This window comes from Dufourea novaeangliae, unplaced genomic scaffold (genome assembly GCF_001272555.1).
Source record: "Dufourea novaeangliae isolate 0120121106 unplaced genomic scaffold, ASM127255v1 scaffold64, whole genome shotgun sequence".
Lineage (NCBI taxonomy): Eukaryota > Metazoa > Arthropoda > Insecta > Hymenoptera > Halictidae > Dufourea > Dufourea novaeangliae.
The window spans coordinates 392,308-409,986 of record NW_015373954.1 but is presented as its reverse complement, the minus strand read 5'-3'; the positions used below and the strand labels follow the sequence as shown (position 1 = coordinate 409,986).

Below are 17,679 nucleotides of genomic sequence, written 5' to 3'. Positions count from 1 at the left end.
AGAAAAAGGTTGAGTCATTACTACACTGCGGATGCCTATCCAAATGTACAATTTCATATACTAATATCAAAAATTAAAATGATGCAAAATTATGAATTTTGTATTAAGAACTTTACTACGTTAATAATAACACATAAATAGTGCTAAACTATATTAAAACCTTTATTTTATTACGTTTCCCAAATTATGAGATGCTATTAATGTACAAACATCTGCAGTCTAGTGAATGCATTCTGAAAGTTTTTATCAAATTTTTGTAATTATCCTGTATTTTTGCTAATACCGTCAGGTTCGAGGAGAATTGGCCGATACAAAACCTGTGGGCAACAAACACCAGAGAACCAACCAGGGCAAACGTGATCAAATTCAGGCGGCTGTCTTCCACCTACACATTTGCTATCGATGTTTTGAGAGACACTCGGTACGTCTGAAATCCCCTGGGAGCAGAAACCTTTCGAAGACACACCACTAAAGTATAGAATATTGTGAAGGGTTGTTCGAACCCTTTTAGGATCATCCCTCCTTAATTCAATTTTAGATGTACAGTTTTGATTAGACAAGTCATTCAAGGTAAGCTACTTTGGGTGAAACTTTCATCGATTTATATAACACGGTGTTTTTTAACTTTCGTTAAACATTAACCATTGTCGCGTAATTGAACACCTGTGACATAATAACGCAATTGTCCGAAATTTCCGTGAATATTCATGCCCGTTTATATATAAAATGAACTCCAATTTTGTGTCCCAAGTGGAAATGAATGGCCATTTTTATTCTCCATAAGTAGACCTAGATTTTATGCATTTATGATACTTTGTGCGCCTGTAGAATACAATAAAATATTCCATTTATTAAATCGCCCAAGTCTGCTGGGACGCGTTAAAAAGGAAAGAATCGCTTTTCTCTTTGCCCATTTCATACGTGTTCGAGCGAGAAAAAGGGTCTGGCGTCATTAGCGCCGAGGGAATTATTTACCCGGGACGATTGCATCGAGCCCAAGATTCGTGCACTGTACAAAAGGGGTATTACCTATGCAGAGAAGCGTACAGGCGAGCTTTGTTCCAACTCTCCTAAATGTTGCGACACTTTCCTAACGTAACGTAGTCAACCACGCCTCTCACCACACACGATTCTTCTTGCCAAATTAATTATCTCTTTACCCCCTAGCCCACCTTCTCGCGTGTCCATACTGAGTGTTACAAAACCATTCACTGAATCTAAAACATTGGGATCCACGAAGATGTTAAAAATTTCGTTGAATCCACCAGCTAAAGCCTATCGTCATCACTAGGTCAGTGTTTCTGCAATCTTTTTCCAAAGTTGAACAGTGGACCAGTGTTCTTCAACTTAACCCAGACCAGTTAAAGCCTTTCTATTATAATCACCAGACCAGTGTTTCTTAACCTTTTTCCGACTTAAGGGTATTCCGCCTCCAAAGAGGCAAACTCTAGCAAAGAGGATCATCAGAACGCTTTCGTGAAGAATGCCCGTTCTTCAGTTTCGAGGAAGTACACAATGTCCTATCCCGCTGTCTTCCTGGCCCCCTTTTTACAGAAAGTATCCCTAAAGATAGAAGGCACGTTCCTCCAGCCGGAAGTCATTGGCAATGGAAAACAATCGTCCTTTCGCTGGCTGGCTAGCCACTGCAAAAAACGAGGAAAAAAATCCAGCACGTGGACAAACGCGCGTCGAACCGTGCACCGTCTTCTCACACGGCAGAGAAAAAGAGCAGACCGCAGGTGGGGGCGGTGTACCAGGGTGGGAACACGCAAGGTAGGAGGACGAGAGGAGCTTTTGCCCGGAACGGCAATAGCGACCGAGTGGGAGATAGATATAAGACGATCGTCCCGGTATAACGACTATCAGTGTGTATCGCGCTGTTTTCGCATATACCAGTGAAACGGGACAAGGAGAACCCTTACGAAGTCGAGGCAACCATGTTGAAGGTACGATCGCCTATTGGAAGGGCAAACAGGCTGCTGTGTGCCAGCGAGAACGCGCCTCTTCGGGGGTCAACGAAGTTATACTGTTACGACGTTTTCTGTGCTGGATAGATTTTCATCGTTTGGATCTTTCCTTCCCCCTACCCTCTTTTGCACGAGAGGGAAACTTTTCCCTAGTAAAGCTTCCTCTCGCGGTTATTGTAATTCTTCGATGTTCGGTCGAACTTTTTCTTGACTGGACAAACCAGAAAGGGGAGGGACGAAATTGGAATTTCCTTCTGATGGCTCGGCAAATATAGACAGTGGTCGGTCGTTCTTCGAGGAATAATTTCGTCGTTTCTTCGAGACATAACGGGAGCATTACGTCTCATTGAATCGTGTCTCATCTGGTCATCGGGATCTACACTTCAATCGGTTTTCCTCTTCGGCAAACCCTGATCGTTGCCCCCTATGTCTTGATTATTCGGATGGTTCTGAGGGAAAGATTCTGTTCTATTGCCTTCACGATCGCTCTGTTTTTTTCCCGTTGTTTCGAGTCGGTTACGTATTCGTATCTGTATGGAGTAAATTCTTCTATGCGGAGTTTGAATTTGTTCAACAATTTGAACACTTCAAACAATTTGAATTGAATTTTCGAGTGATAATTATTAACAGAGAATACTGTTTTCGTGTTAAATTACGAGGTGATCGGTATCACTTGCGATGTTAACCTGTTCATCGTATCTTTTTGGTATCTTGTATAAATAATTTTCTTTTTTTCAATAACCAATTGTCATTTTACGATTATTTGAAACGTTTTTTAAAATATTTTTGTTATAAACCATGTGTTAGCTCACGGTAAATAACGAACTAATAGTCACAGTAACACCGTTTTTCTAATGTCTGGATGTCATTTAATGAAGTTTCGTCAAGAATTTCTATTTTTGCAAAAAGGGTGAACATAAAAGTTAATTTTACACCGGAACGATTAATCTTTGGATCCATGTAGATTAGACATTTTTTACTCTCCTTGGTGAGTATTACAAGTTCCTAAAGTCTTAGACCCTCTTTCATCACCCTGTATAGTTATACGGATACTTTCGCTCTAAACGATTTTATTCTAAAGTCTTAAACATTTTGTTTAAATTTAGATTCCACGAGTTTAGAACGATTTCATTCTAAAGTCTTGGACTCTTTGCGTACTCAAAGAACAATGACCCAGAGAAAGATCTTTTCCCAGCAGTGCTCCAGAAGCACCTGAAACTCGTTTCGTTAGATAGACGATACGAGATACGTTTCGTTCATAGACAAAACCGGCTGGTTCGCGGTTTATCGTTGGCATCCGCAAACGACACTGTAAATCTCGACGGTGGATTCTGACCACTTCCGCGGATTCGTATTAATTTACGAAGCAAGGTCGAGAAAGTGAGAAGGGACACTTTTATTGGAAGACGACACACCTGTAACACGAGAAACTTTCTCAACGTGTACGGTGACTTTCCTCGCTTTCCGTTCGTCGAACTCCTCCCGCGATAGCCAAAAAAATGTTCTTGTGTGTGAACTCCTGAATCAGTCTTTAGTTAGATTTCCGCTGGATCTAATTATTAGCGGAAATTGGACCAAATTTAGATTAGATTTAAAATAAAGAAAATATAGATTAGATAAGGGTTGAATCTCAGTTCGGATCATGTTGAAATCAGGTACAAGATAAAGTAAACTCAGGGTGACTTACGCTAACTGCTCTCTTATTCGAGATTATAAAAGTACCTTAATATTCCCCGCTGATAACGTGCCCGCGTAGATCGACACGAAATGACATCGTATCATGTGTCTCGTGTGGACAGTTTTCACATTCCTTCAGCCCTGATGTACATTAAACGCATTTCTCTCCATGAACCGTAACAACCGTTATTACAAAACTTGCGTTTATATCGCTTACATTATCCGACGAAATACTCGCCATAATCCCCTTCGTTTTATGGGCCTTTCATGCCCCTGATATACTGCCTTCGCGTGTCTCTAACGCTTTTTAAGAAAAGGTTTCCACCGGGGAAAAAATCTCAGTTAATAGGAAATCGATGCGACGAACGCTTTTTGTCACTTCATATTAGGGACTACTCAAAAAACCCTTGAAAATTTTAAATATTACACAGAGACATACACAGTAACATGACACTCTAGACGATATGAACTTTTCCATAATACGGATGATGACAGGATCGATTAAAAAGGGTAGCAGAAAAAAAAATACAAATAAAGAGGAAGGACTAAAATTCTCTAAATATACCTAATAATTATAGAGTTTCAATTGGTATTCCCTAATTCAATTTAATTTATAGTATATAATATATTAATTCAGAATCGAAATTTTAGGTTTTGTGCATCGTCTGTGCGACATTTGTCAGCTGCAACGCTGTGGTTTTAAGCGGTTACAACGGAGGCCACGGGATCTCGTACGCCGATTACGAAGCTCTGGAAGGGTACGCGGCAGGTGCGGCTGATTACGAAGGACACGCGGTACTTCCGACGGTGGCGGTTCCGGTGCACGCGGTTTCCGCCGCGCCAGTGCACGTCAGCGCCTCTCTGGATCACACTGCTCACGTCGCTCACGCTTACGAGCCCCACGCCGATCACGATCACGATTACTACGTAAGTGTCCAATGACATCGATCAATTTCATTCTTTTAATCATATTGAATTTTTACTAATACTGAACTCACCAGCGTTGAATGTATACAAAATTACTATTAGAATCGCTGACGATAAACTTATATATCTACTTCTATTCGAGATGGGTTGGAACCTAATTTTAAAACTGTCGAAACTCTTGAAACTTTCATACCTGAAAACTCTCGAAACTTGAAGCGGCGATTTTGTTTGAAAAATTTTTATCTTACAGACCATATCTGAGAAAATACATTGTTGTAACATTTTCGTACACTAATCTGTCATTTTAACTGTGTTAGTTTTGAACGGGTTTGATGGTTCCAGTGTCGAACATTCAAATATTTTTCCTGTACAATAATAACGAAAAATTTCATTCGACTTTGCACGTCCGAAAGTGTTTCACCAGGACGTTCGACAGTTATTGTGTTCCCGTAAAAATTTCGCAACCGACTAACCGCGTAACGAATATCCGGCGACCGAGTATCAAGGCGATCGTTAACGAGCAGACGTCGCGAGAAAGCTGCTGCGGTAACGGGGCGTCGCGGAAACAGCCGCGACAATGAGATACATCGCGGAAGAGGTTCTTATGCCAAGAACCACTTTTCCACCGGGCCAGAGGAATTTCAATTAACGCACAGGTGACGCGGATGGAACTGACACGTCGCGATCATTCTTCGGGCTAATTAACAGTGTGAATAGCACGCGATTTCGGATGCAAATTATCAACTCATACCACCCTGTACATACACAGGTCGAAATTTCTATAAAGTCACCATGTTTTTTGATGAATTCTTACAATTTTTCCATATCCAAAAATTTCTGTTTGGTAATATTTTTGGATTAATTAAAGAAAGCGTATATGTACATCGGTTTCAAAAAATAAATATAACATTTAAAAATAAAACGATTCACCAGAAAACAATTCGCTATTTCCAACGTTGATATAACCAAAAATATATCGTGGAATTTAAACAGAAAATTTGTTTCTTGTTTCAGGCCCATCCGAAATACACCTTCAATTATGGCGTCCACGATCCTCACACAGGCGACGTGAAGACGCAGCACGAAGTTCGCGACGGCGACGTGGTCCATGGATCCTACAGCGTTAACGAGCCTGACGGTAGCGTCAGGATCGTCGAATACACCGCAGACGATCACAACGGTTTCAACGCGGTCGTAAAGAAGGTTGGACCGGCGATTCATCCGAAACCGATTCCTGTCGCAAAATACGTGTCACCAGCATATTACAATAGCTACGACGACTACGAGAAGCACTATTAAACACGTAGGTTTGATCCACGAACGAAACAGAGAACAGGGGATCGACGATCATTTTTTGCTCGAGGACATATCTGACGATCGAGGAGAATGGATCAGCGCTGGATATCGAAGGCAGATATCGCAGTTGTACTGATCCTTTTGGGCTGTTACGGTCACGATACGAGCATCTTAAGAATCTAGATCGCCCGTCGATCTTCAACGGCGTTGCAAGTATTGTGTTCAATTCAATTAATAATAGGATCGAGTGTCTAAGTATTTTTATATACAGAATGATGCAAAAAAAGGTTTCATAACTTGTAGGGTAGATAGTATTCGCCAAATGATGAAAAAAGGTTTTGGTAAATATGGGTCGAAAAATTCATATCTTCAGAGTTATAAAGAATTATTTCTTTCAGTTAAAGCGACTGGATTACCTTATTATTTCTTCTTTTCCTAGTTACAGAAGGTTTTCGACAATTTTTATTAATTTTTTTTACAATTTTCTTCATTGTTTCACATAAGTACCGGTAGCTCCCGAAGCAAGAAAGTGACTCACTTTAACCGAAACGAAAAATTGTGTATAACATTGAAAATATTAATTTTTCGACCCATGTTTATCAGCACTTTTATTCATCATTTGATTAGTACTACAGACTACTTTCGATTACCGTCACGAACTCGGGTCCGCGCCCAAATAATGGGGATGGACAATAATCGTGTATAACAAGCCAGACGTTAATCAAGAAGAGTCTGTATCTAGAAGTTATGAACCCTTTTTTCGTATCGCCCCTGTATACGTATATCTGCTTCGTTATAATTTCTCGTAAACTGACGATCATCGTACAGGGTGGTCCAATAGGTACGCAAAGGAGGCCATTACGTTCGAAAAAAGAGATAGTAAAAGCAACCTTCGCGTGTGTAATTTTTCCATAGAAATGTTTCTTCTGTGATCGCGATGTTCAAGTTAGTTATAATTAAGTGATTATTTATGGTGGTCGTTGGACCATCCTGTACGTACAGCTACTACTCGTGTGTAAGATAAAATCTGTGCCAATACGAATTGGAAAACGATGGATTATCGTCGACGAAGTGGGTAATTAACACTGTCGGCAAATTATGGGAATAATAAAGTCGCTTCCGTGGAGGCTGGAAAAAACGACTGTTTCGAAAGAGAAATTTTCATTCGTGGAAATCATCTGCATCCGCTGGCGAGTGCGCTCGGACTTAGAATCCACCGAGGTCGAGACGATGGTAACGCGGATACATATGTAAACGAGTCACTGTTCGTTAACTGGTAGAAAGTGGAGTCACTCCGTGGAAAAACCTCGCGGCTACTTGAAGATCGTGGGGGGAGGGGCCAGATCCTTTATTTTTTTTCCATCGCTTTCCACACAGTCCGACAGGCGCGGAAAATTTGACGCGAGCTACTGTCGGGCAGACTGTAGACACTCGTGCTTAGACAATTTTGCGAAAAAACATAGATGTCACCAATGGTAAGATTGAAAATTTTCGATTGTCAAAATTATCGGATACTAGGATCACGAAATTGGAAATTACTATAACCAACAGTTGAGATCGATTCTACTACAAATAGATATGATGGTTTAATACTATGTACTAAGTAAAAATTATTGGAGGTCACTAATTTGGTTGAAAATTTAAAAATTTTTAAATTCAAAGATGAATAGGATCGTCAGACAAGATTCGAATTCAGTAATTTCCCTAATTAATTTCTGAATTCTTTTCACAACCGGTGGAACAAATAGCATTCGACGTAAGCCTGTACTCAATAAAAGAGATTGTATAAAAAGTTCCAACAGACGACTTCCCCTCTAATTTATGCCGTGACGAGATCGTGAGCGTTAGAATTATTCCACCAGTTAATTAATAACGTATCCGAGATGTTATCGGGCAGTCTGGTTACGGTAGGAAGAAAAAAACTTCGCCATCCGGGGGCAATGAGGTTAGCTGGAAGTATATTTCTTCAACGACGCTAATGCCCGATCACAATGACTCGTTAGCGGCTGATCATACCGAACGAATGTCTTAACGAGGCGAAGAAAGCATCCCTACGGTTCTTGTGTCTCCGGCCAAGGTTTCCCGTCTGTGGAAATAATTAAGCGAAATGGGAAAAAGATCGAGATCGCGGAGGCGGAAGGAAGGCATGGGGGCTACCCCAGAAGAATTAAATTGAGACATCAACAGAATCGTTTTGTAACCCTTTCAAGTGTATTCATCCTTTATTATTTCGCTACCGTCGCCAGTAGACTTTCATTTTAATTAATTAGAGCTTTCAGTTTGATGATACAGGGAATTTATTTGGTCTATGAATGAATGAGACAGAAATATGATTTGAATGTCTTTGATGGATGTTGGGGGTTATGTCGTCTATGTATATTCGTCACGGCCAAAATCAATACACAGCGGAAATAACGGAAATGTTCCAAGTGTGAAAATTTGTTCAAATAAAGAATTTCCAAATTTCTGTAATTCTTTGGAAATAAGATCTATACCTGTACGAAAAATTCATGCTACCGTGGATTGCACTTTCAGTGATGGACAATAACGTTCAACACTTTGACTGTCACGTCACCCAAATATAGGTGACATGTACATTGCAAAGAGGCTGGATTATTTAAATACCATCATACAATTTTTGACGTAGAATTAATATCGTACTATAATTTAACAGAAGACTTACAACCTATATAAATTAGAGGCACCTATTTTCCACGATTTATGACTTAAAAAACGAAATAAAGTGTGTCTGGCTACGTACGGACTATTTCACTGGGGCAGTGAATGTGTTAAGGGGTTAAGAAAATATTATTATTACGAATATATTTAACTGCATCTACTAATAGATAGTAAAATATCGATGTCTTTGAGTCAGATGGTGTAACACTATGTTTTTCACTGCAAGAAGAACGGATTCTTCGTAAAGAGTGAAAAATGAGAAAAACGTGACTTTGCTGGCTGAATAATAAGTGTCGGTGGTGTTGTGCGCTGAGTGTTTACTACGTATACATTGTTAATTAATCACGTATTCAAGAGCCGCAATACGGTCTGTCGAGCAGATTTACTTTATTTCATCGATCGCTATCTCCTGGCTCCTCTTGCTCGTAATTTTGTCCGAGGCTCACGATGTGTTTGTTTCTTCTTTTCAACACACTCTACACTCTCATGTATTCTAATTAAGTACCAGTTTTTCTCGCGGATGATGTGTGCGAAACTGGCAGCGGTTTAGCGCAATTAACAATTCCCGCGATCGTTGCTTCGCTATCATTGATATTTCCTTTCAGGTGAAGGGAATACTACAAACCAGCGATGGTAACGGTTTCTATATGGTTAGTTTTGTGATTTTAACACTAGCACTACCAATGTTAAATGCATACTAAATTAAATTGTATAATCAACTGAAAGTGAACATAAATTACGACACTTATGTCAGCACCTTTATGATTTCAGTGAAACAAAAAATTTGAAGTCTAATAAACCATTTGAACATTACCCTACCAGTGATAATGATAAATATTTGTTCTAAACGTGACAGTTTAGTATGACACTGATAATGCATAAGTAAATCTGAAATTTTGGTAATGATAAAGGAGTAACTGTATTAGTAATACGTAGAAAGAAAAAATATTAGACAACATTAACCTGTAAATGTTTTATTAAGGAGTATTCATAAGTAGGTTTCGATGCGATGGAAACATTGATTTTTAATTTCAGTGTAAGGAAATGTGTATAAGTATATAGATTTCCTTCGGGGATAATAAAATTCATATTATTTTCTTTTCTCGTGTTCTTTGTCATTCAATCCACTTTGTAACGTTTTCCGCACGACAGACGCGAAAAAACGTGTCGATTAACATAAAATGTGTTTGTTGATCTGCGTACGGTAACAAGGGACCTTGTAACCTTTAATCGTCCCGTCGTTTCTCATGTTTGTGTGCAACGGGATCCCTATTGTAAATACGTTGACCATTTATAATGGGAAAGATCTTTGAATGGAACTGCGAAACAGTCCCTGAGAAATTCAATGTGTGTCTCGAAGTTCTCCGTGGTCGTTGGAAATTCAATGGTTTACGGGAAAATAGGGTCTCCCCCTTCATGAAAATCAATTAGCCGCCGCGCGAAACACCCGGGACTAAATGAGACGAAGGGAAAACGTATCCTTTGTCTTGTAATTTGTGTCAACTTTCCCTGACCGGTAAATTTAACGTGGATTCCATGAAAACCATTACTTTAATACCGAATAAACTCTAGTGTCGAAAAATTAATATTAATAAAATCGTATCAATATTTTGATATTCTTCTATATGAAAGTAATGAAGATCAACCCTTTAATCACTTCAATACCGTAAAACATGTCTTATTGATTCAATGCAAACTAAATTTATTTTATTAACTTAGTTGTAATAGTATAAATAATTATTAAAATCATAATATAATTAATGAAAGTTCAATTATATCAAATATTATAAGTTATTATATCTTGAGGTCACTGGTCATCGAGATTAAAAAAGTCACGAAGTTCAAAGGGCTAATATTGTAATTACGAGACACCCGGTATGCAAGAACGCCGAATTTCCAGCATTAACGGTGAAACGCGCCGTGGCACTGACTGTTAATTGCTTCGTTATTTTGCCGAGTAAAGCGAGATATATTGACAATATTCGGAACCCTCTGTCAGAGATAGTATTATTCCATTAGAACGCCATTGTGCGGCCCAAAGCGGTTTCGTTTGCTTCGAAAGGATAAACCGAGCTGTGTAGCTAGAACGCGTCTTGAATGAAATACAATTCCTGCTAGACGTCTTTGGAAATCTTGTTTCATATAACTCTTTAAGCCATTTTTGATTCTCTAACTACAATTTTATGTTCTATTCATAGTAGATTGATAGAAAATAAATGTTCAATCTATATTCGTACTTTACTATAAAAAGAAGTATTTCTGAAAATTCACTATAATTCTGCAAAACCTTTTATGTAATATTTAACATCGCCGTTCATAGTAATCTGAATGTTATTCAAATAATAATTTATTTTGCATCACTTAGAATCTTGACTTTCAATCGAGGAATAATAAATAAAATTATTCGAGATTTTTTATCTAGATGTTCACCTTTAACTATCAGTTGCCATACAATCATGAACGAATATTATCAAATGATTAAAGAACGTTTTATAAAATGACTTACCAATGATTCCTTGAAGATCTTGTTGGCGATGATACTAGTGCTCTCGAACATGTCCTTTCCAGGACCAGACGCAAAGCACATTTCTTTCTTTCCAGAACAGGTGTACTGTTCCGAGCAATTCTTTCCCGAATATTCACATTTTGGACCGCGAGTGTTAGGTGAAACGTCGCCCAGATTGGTAGAAGCGAAGGCTGCCACGAATGGTCCCTAATTTTCACAAATGTTTAATTAGTAAAACCTTTAATTGAAGATTACACTTTAAGAAACACATTACTACACATTTATAAAAACCGGACACTCATCAAGTTCAAAATGTACCTACATACATTTTTTTAAGTACAGTTCTCATTTTAAAATCATTCAGTATTCAGACGATCATTACACTCGTAAAAATCGATGAGCGACTAATAACTCCAATCATTTGCAGGTTTTAATACTCTTTACTGTGGATATAACACGTGTTTTAAAATTAAAAAACCTCTAAAATATTGAAAATTAAGTGAAATACAAACCGCCAATAGTTTCTCCTTTTAAAGTGTGTACGTGTTATATTCATAGTACAGATCTGTAAAATGTACAAATGACGTGAGCTATTTTTTAATCCCACCCGAAACAAATCCTTCATTTTGTTTCATGTGTTCCCTTAAATTAAAAAAATATGCTACGATTTACCAGAGTTTTATTCAAACTTTTTTACTCATCTAGATTAGAAAAGGGTCTGAAGAAAAGCTTCAGACCCTCATAAACTCGTTTTTTCCCTGAAGCCCGAGCCTCGACAAGAAAATCGAAGGGGCAAGAAAGTATGTTCTTGAAAGGTTCCACCCCCCCCCCTCCAGTGGTGGGGATAACGCCTGGACAATAATCGTGTAGTACAAGCCAGACGATAATCGAGAGTAGTCTGTACGTCTATGTGATAGATTGAAAGACTCACCTTGCCAATCAAATTGTCTTTGTTCATCGTTTTCTCGAAAAGAATCGAGGCATAGCCAACGTTATCACTGGATACCAGATGATTCGTGTTGTTCATGCTGGTGGGATGTACCGGGAACCAATTGATGACACCCAGCGGTTTGTTGTCTGCTCCGATAAACTGGATCTGCGTCAAAGTCTTGTCCACATCGTACTTATACCTGGCGAGGGCAAGTTTAATTGAGTTCACGACGAAAGTATAGAGTGTCTAACTTGACTGAACATCGTTGGTCACCTGTCTCTTTCGGCTTTCGGATTATTCAGGTACGCGAACGGACTCCTGTTTATATTTGCATCTAGCACTTCCCCATTGGTGATGAAGATTCGACCTGGCACGACAGCGTTGTGGGCTCGTTCGATACTCTGGAATGTTTATCATTGAAATTTACAAGAAGAAAATTACATGTTTTGGAATAAACGATGTCAGTCTGTTACCCTTCTAAAAAGGGAACTATTCTCTTAAACGACACATTGCAAAGCGTAAGTGTTTCTTTAAGAAGAAAGTTTTTCAGCATATTTTCACTTAACATTTGAAAATTTAAGTTTTGTCGTTAAATAGTCTATATTTTGTCTTTTCTAAAGAAATAGTGTAAGTAATGATTAGACTACGTATTTTAAGGATTGATTGACAATATAAAGGTGCAAAACGCAGTACCGTTAAAATTTTCATAAAGATTAGTATAAATGTTCCTTTCCCTTGAACTTAACAAAACCCTTTAGTAAAAAGGAAACAAATTTCCAAAACAAATTTTTAAGCTGTAAAAATCTGAATTTGCATACAAATTCGCGATTTAGTCAAGTAGAAATGCAGCAAAGGATACAATATTGGAAATTACTTTCCATGAATAAATTAGTAACGACAAACTGAGTCAATAGTATTGCAGGTGTGGGATCGTAGAGTAATTTATCATTTTCGTTTAATTGATTCTACTATTGATTATCTTATTAACGTGTTTGATTTCTCTGTTGACATGGTCCACAAGATAATCACCTTCACTATGCCCGTGACCATCGCGTCGAACGTCTCCTTAACGAATCCGAAGGTGGTGATGTCGAACAACATGTCCAACATAAATCCACCAGGGGTGGAATGCGAGTGTGTCCCGCTGATCATCACGTTCTTCTCTGTGTACATGCTGCCGAATTGCGTTTGAAGTTTCTCCAGCACCTGTGATAACAGCGAACGGCAAATGAATTATCTACAACAACACAAGAATGACTAACTTTCCGGCCGCAGAGTGATAACAATTCATTTAAATGGCAAATAAATCGATAGAACCCAACGGCCTCCAGGTCGATTCACTGCCTACGATCGTACACGTGTGTTTGATCTCTTATTAGGTGACTAAGAAATGAAACGATCACAACGATTTTCGATTGAAAGAGTTCAATTAAACCACGATATACATCATGTTAATTAAAATACATGAAACATATGAAAGTGTACAGATTTCATTTTTCTTCTGAAACTAATATTTATGAACTACATTTAAAAATCTACTTTGCACATTGGTACTGTATATAATTGTTCAATTATTCATTAAATTAAATTACAGTTGAGTTATATTTACTGAATTGTGTTATTTTAGTTTGAGTGCGTTCTAAAAAAAAAAACTGTGAATAATGTTGCACTCTAAAGTTAAATCTTTTCGAGAAAGTAATCTGAGTCGTTAAAAGTATCGTTGTTTAAGTATTCCGAAACTGTTGGCATCTAATTTTCGTAATTGGCTTCGCAATATTAATTTTCGATACTTTAACACCTAGGTAAAGACAGCGCAAATATTGATATTAAATATTTTTGAAAGGTTAGTAGAATAGTAGAAAGGAATAATCAACGAGTAAATGGTATGGAAAAAAATTCTGAATCGAAGAATAAAAGATTATGATAAAAAAAGAAAGGAAAGAATTACCGCTTCCCGAATGCCATTTCCTATCATCGCGCTATCCACGTTGACGAAGACGAACCTCTCCTCGCCATCATCTATGATGAACGCGCGGGAGAATGTTCGTAGATGGAGTCCTGATCCCTTCTGATCGATTTTCGCGTAACCCATCTGAAAAACAAACAATCCTTTCGAGATGTCGCTTGGAATAAAAGCTGTGATTCTGGCTACACTTTTCCACTCTCTTTCTCTATATACAACATATGTGTACAGGGTGTCTCAACGGATTTTGACATCTTCATTTTCTTGCTATTGTTCTCGTAACAAAAACACAAAAAGTCATTAAATACAAAGTTTAAAATAATGACAAGGTATACTTTTAAATAATAATTGTTTCACGTGAATTCTATTCTTCTACGGTGTGAAATAGTACATCTTCAGTAAAGTAAATTGAGCGTATCATGATTCCCGCGAGCCTAAATTCAGGAGAGAATCCACCCTTTTTGGTTAAGAGCCAGAAGTTTTTTGATTTTGTACTAATTAATACCATTTTTATTACAATAATACACTCATATACTACGAAAAAATATAAATAATTCTAAACTTTTCTTATGGAAAATCAATAAAAATACATGAAAATGAAGTGTGGCGTCTCTCCTAAATTTACCCTAATCGCAATTCCTCTAACGATGCCGTAGTGAAAAAGTTGAAAAATAGGAATTCGATAATTCAAAATAAGAAAAACTCACAAAAACAACTTCGGCGGTGGGTCCAGTGGTGTCAGCCCTGCCTACCCCGATGCTGTACGAGGCGATCGCACCAGGAAATGCAACGGCTAGCAGCCATAGCGAGATCAATCCAAGGATCTGCAGGCGCTTGATATCTGGTTTCTCCATTCAGCTTTCTGAGCCGCTCCAGTCTGATCGAGCTGAAATGAAAGAATCAACTGTGTCACCCGTTCCCGGTTCCCACGGTTTTTAGTATCATTCCCGATTCGTCGCTGATAAGAGATTGGAAATTCTGTCGCGGAGAATTCTCACTCTTTCTCTTTCATTTCTCCCTCCTCATGCCTATAACGCGGTGAACTTGACACGATTGGGCAGTGCATCACATGTTCATCGTCGATGTTTACGATCGTTCGAACGATGAAATCGAACGACTTATCGTTCGCGAGTATTGCCTGCCAGATGATTTGCTTATTATCAGAAGGGGAAGAAAATCAACGTTCTTAGGGAAGATTACTTGTCGAAATTAATAGGCAATAGAAAGAAGTGTGGTAGAATTGTAAATGGGTGTGTGTGTGACGAGGGAAAATGTGGTTTGAATAGTTAAGGTAGTAACGTAGAAGTCAGGAGCTTGTAAATCAAGTCCAATTTCATAATCATGACGGTGAAATAAATAGAATTATGATTACTGTTTTATTACTTATCGAAATTACAATTACAACTCAGATGAGCAAACGTAACTGGTAACGTTTTATGTAATTCGAGTACGACAAGATGACAGACGCGACAATAATTCCTTCTGTTTGATTAAAACGAATGACGATGATACATGATATATCTTCGGTTGATGTACGACAAGAGACAGGTGAAACTTTTGTTCGACATTTTTCGATCGCGCCCAGGGATTCGAAACCGATGGAGAATTTATGGTGTTGGGCCGTATGGATTTGTTGTACGGGATTAGGGTGGCACCTTAGAACCTTCGAGTGAGGACCGGAATATGCGACTGTTGGAGAATGGATACCGCACGGTGGTTATTGAACGAGGTTTAATAATAATATTATAGGGTTTCATAAGAATAATTACTATTTTAAAAAATAGTTCCATAGTTTATCTATAAAAATAGATGGTTATCTTGTTAGATATATTTTATAGACTACAATAGATCTGTCGATCCTTAATCTTGCCTCTTAGACTCCGAATCTTTTCCCAGGTGGTTTAAACAGAATTAAATAAAGAGTGGTTAATACAAATATTGATTAACGTCTATTCTATTTAATTACTCAAAGCCGAGTGATCCATCTTTAACCCTAGAACGACACTGTAATATCGCCGGAGTTCCTACGAAGTAAAGAAAGCATATCGAACGTAGACCCTTTTCGCATACACTTCGCAATAACTTTTATATTTTGATTACCTTTCTTTGAATGAAAACAATGTGTTGCAGTTATTTTTTCTTAAGATATCTAAAGAAGAATATCATTTCATTATTATCCTACTATTGATTATATTTATAAAATGTTGAATGTGTGATTTAATGGCGCCGATGATCGATGACCACAACGTGCACTCAACTAGTTAAGTAATACACTTTAAATAATTCCTCTCGCTGTACATTATGTACACGCGGCCGTTACTGTCAATATCAATCTAATAACAATGAAAAATGAAAATTGTTTTGACGTGTGAACGTCAGAAAAAGAAATAAATCCACGTGTCCGATACTTTGTGTATTTAATAACGATAGTCGTTCGAGGGACTAAAAGCATACTCTTGTTGCATAATCGCAGCACTCGGTCTGTGAGATAGGCGAAATTCTTCGAGAACGTGACTCAACCAAGTTTCCTCGCTCGTTGTACAAACTTTCCCGTCACTTTTGAAAATTCCGATACGAACAGCCCAAGGTTATAAAACGACTTTCGACAGGTATTACGGGTCGGTTGGTATGTGCTAGAGTAAGAATGCCTATTAGATGTTTCATGGACCACGCCTTCTGCGCTTTTTCCCGTCTGCAGATGGAACAAACAGGATCGTGAAAGTGTATACATATAATGCATCGGCGTAACAGAGTAACGAGTGCAACTGACAGCCATGTGTCTTTTCTGTTGGCCCATAAAATCGGTCTCGAACAACTGAATGGACTGGATATGGTGTTTATTACTCACGTAATCATATATACACTACTGCTTAAATGTATTCGAACGCGACAGAAAATTTAGTTCCATTTATTGTCTAGCGATGCAACGGAACTGTTAATTTAGAAATAGAAAACTATATTATGATCAATGAGCCATCATCTATTTATGAACTTTATGACTGATCGAACTCTGATCCTCCTTACTTCATTGCATTGGGTACTTCTGTCACTTGTTACATACAGGGTGAGTCAATGAGACCTATTGTTGTATCAAAAAACGTTTTAATGAAATATGTAGCATATTATGGGAGGCATCGGTTGAATATAATTTGATTTTTTTATGTCTTATCTTTTTTCAGATATCAAGGTGATCTTGAGTTTTTTCAAGGTCAATTTATCTTCTTTTTAATACCATCATAGTATAGGTTGTTGAATTCGTCCTTCCATTAACAACAACGTGGTATTTAAAGAAAAGATACATTGATCTTGAAACAATTTAAGGGCACCTTGATATTTCAAAATACATAAGATATAAAAAAAAAATCAAATTAGATCCATCCGATGCGTCCCTTAAAATGTTTTCTGACATATAAAATCTTATTTCTTACTTGATATTAGTGATTTATTTTATGAACTGATTTCCTTCGTAAGTTCGTTTATTCGTATCGATATGAAACAAGGTCATGGTTCGTTCTAATAGACGCGACCATCCGTAACACTTTCCGTTGTAACTGTACTAGAAGGCGGGATAACGAACGTCCGAAATCGTTGTGACGTTTGTCTGAAATCATTTTCACGTAAGCAGACCGTAACGTGATCGGATTACGTGTCCGATGGATTCATGGTAGACAAAGCGGGCCCGTTCACGTGACACCACCTGCAGCTCGTACAGTGTCATTTGTCAGCGGGAATG

General features: G+C 38.0%; 1 protein-coding gene across 1 annotated transcript in view; it reads right to left on the bottom strand.

Annotated features, from left to right (window-relative positions):
• LOC107186199 (neutral ceramidase) overlaps window positions 1-17,679 on the bottom strand; it is a 37,081-nt gene that overhangs the window by 16,777 nt on the left and 2,625 nt on the right. The window contains exons 2-7 of the mRNA XM_015574020.1: window positions 14,654-14,832; window positions 13,932-14,075; window positions 13,013-13,189; window positions 12,257-12,384; window positions 11,984-12,182; window positions 11,053-11,259 (exon numbers count right to left, since the gene is read on the bottom strand). Of these exons, the coding sequence (XP_015429506.1) occupies window positions 11,053-11,259; window positions 11,984-12,182; window positions 12,257-12,384; window positions 13,013-13,189; window positions 13,932-14,075; window positions 14,654-14,800 (1,002 nt within the window). The 5' untranslated portion in view covers window positions 14,801-14,832. The remainder of the gene's footprint in view (window positions 1-11,052; window positions 11,260-11,983; window positions 12,183-12,256; window positions 12,385-13,012; window positions 13,190-13,931; window positions 14,076-14,653; window positions 14,833-17,679) is intronic.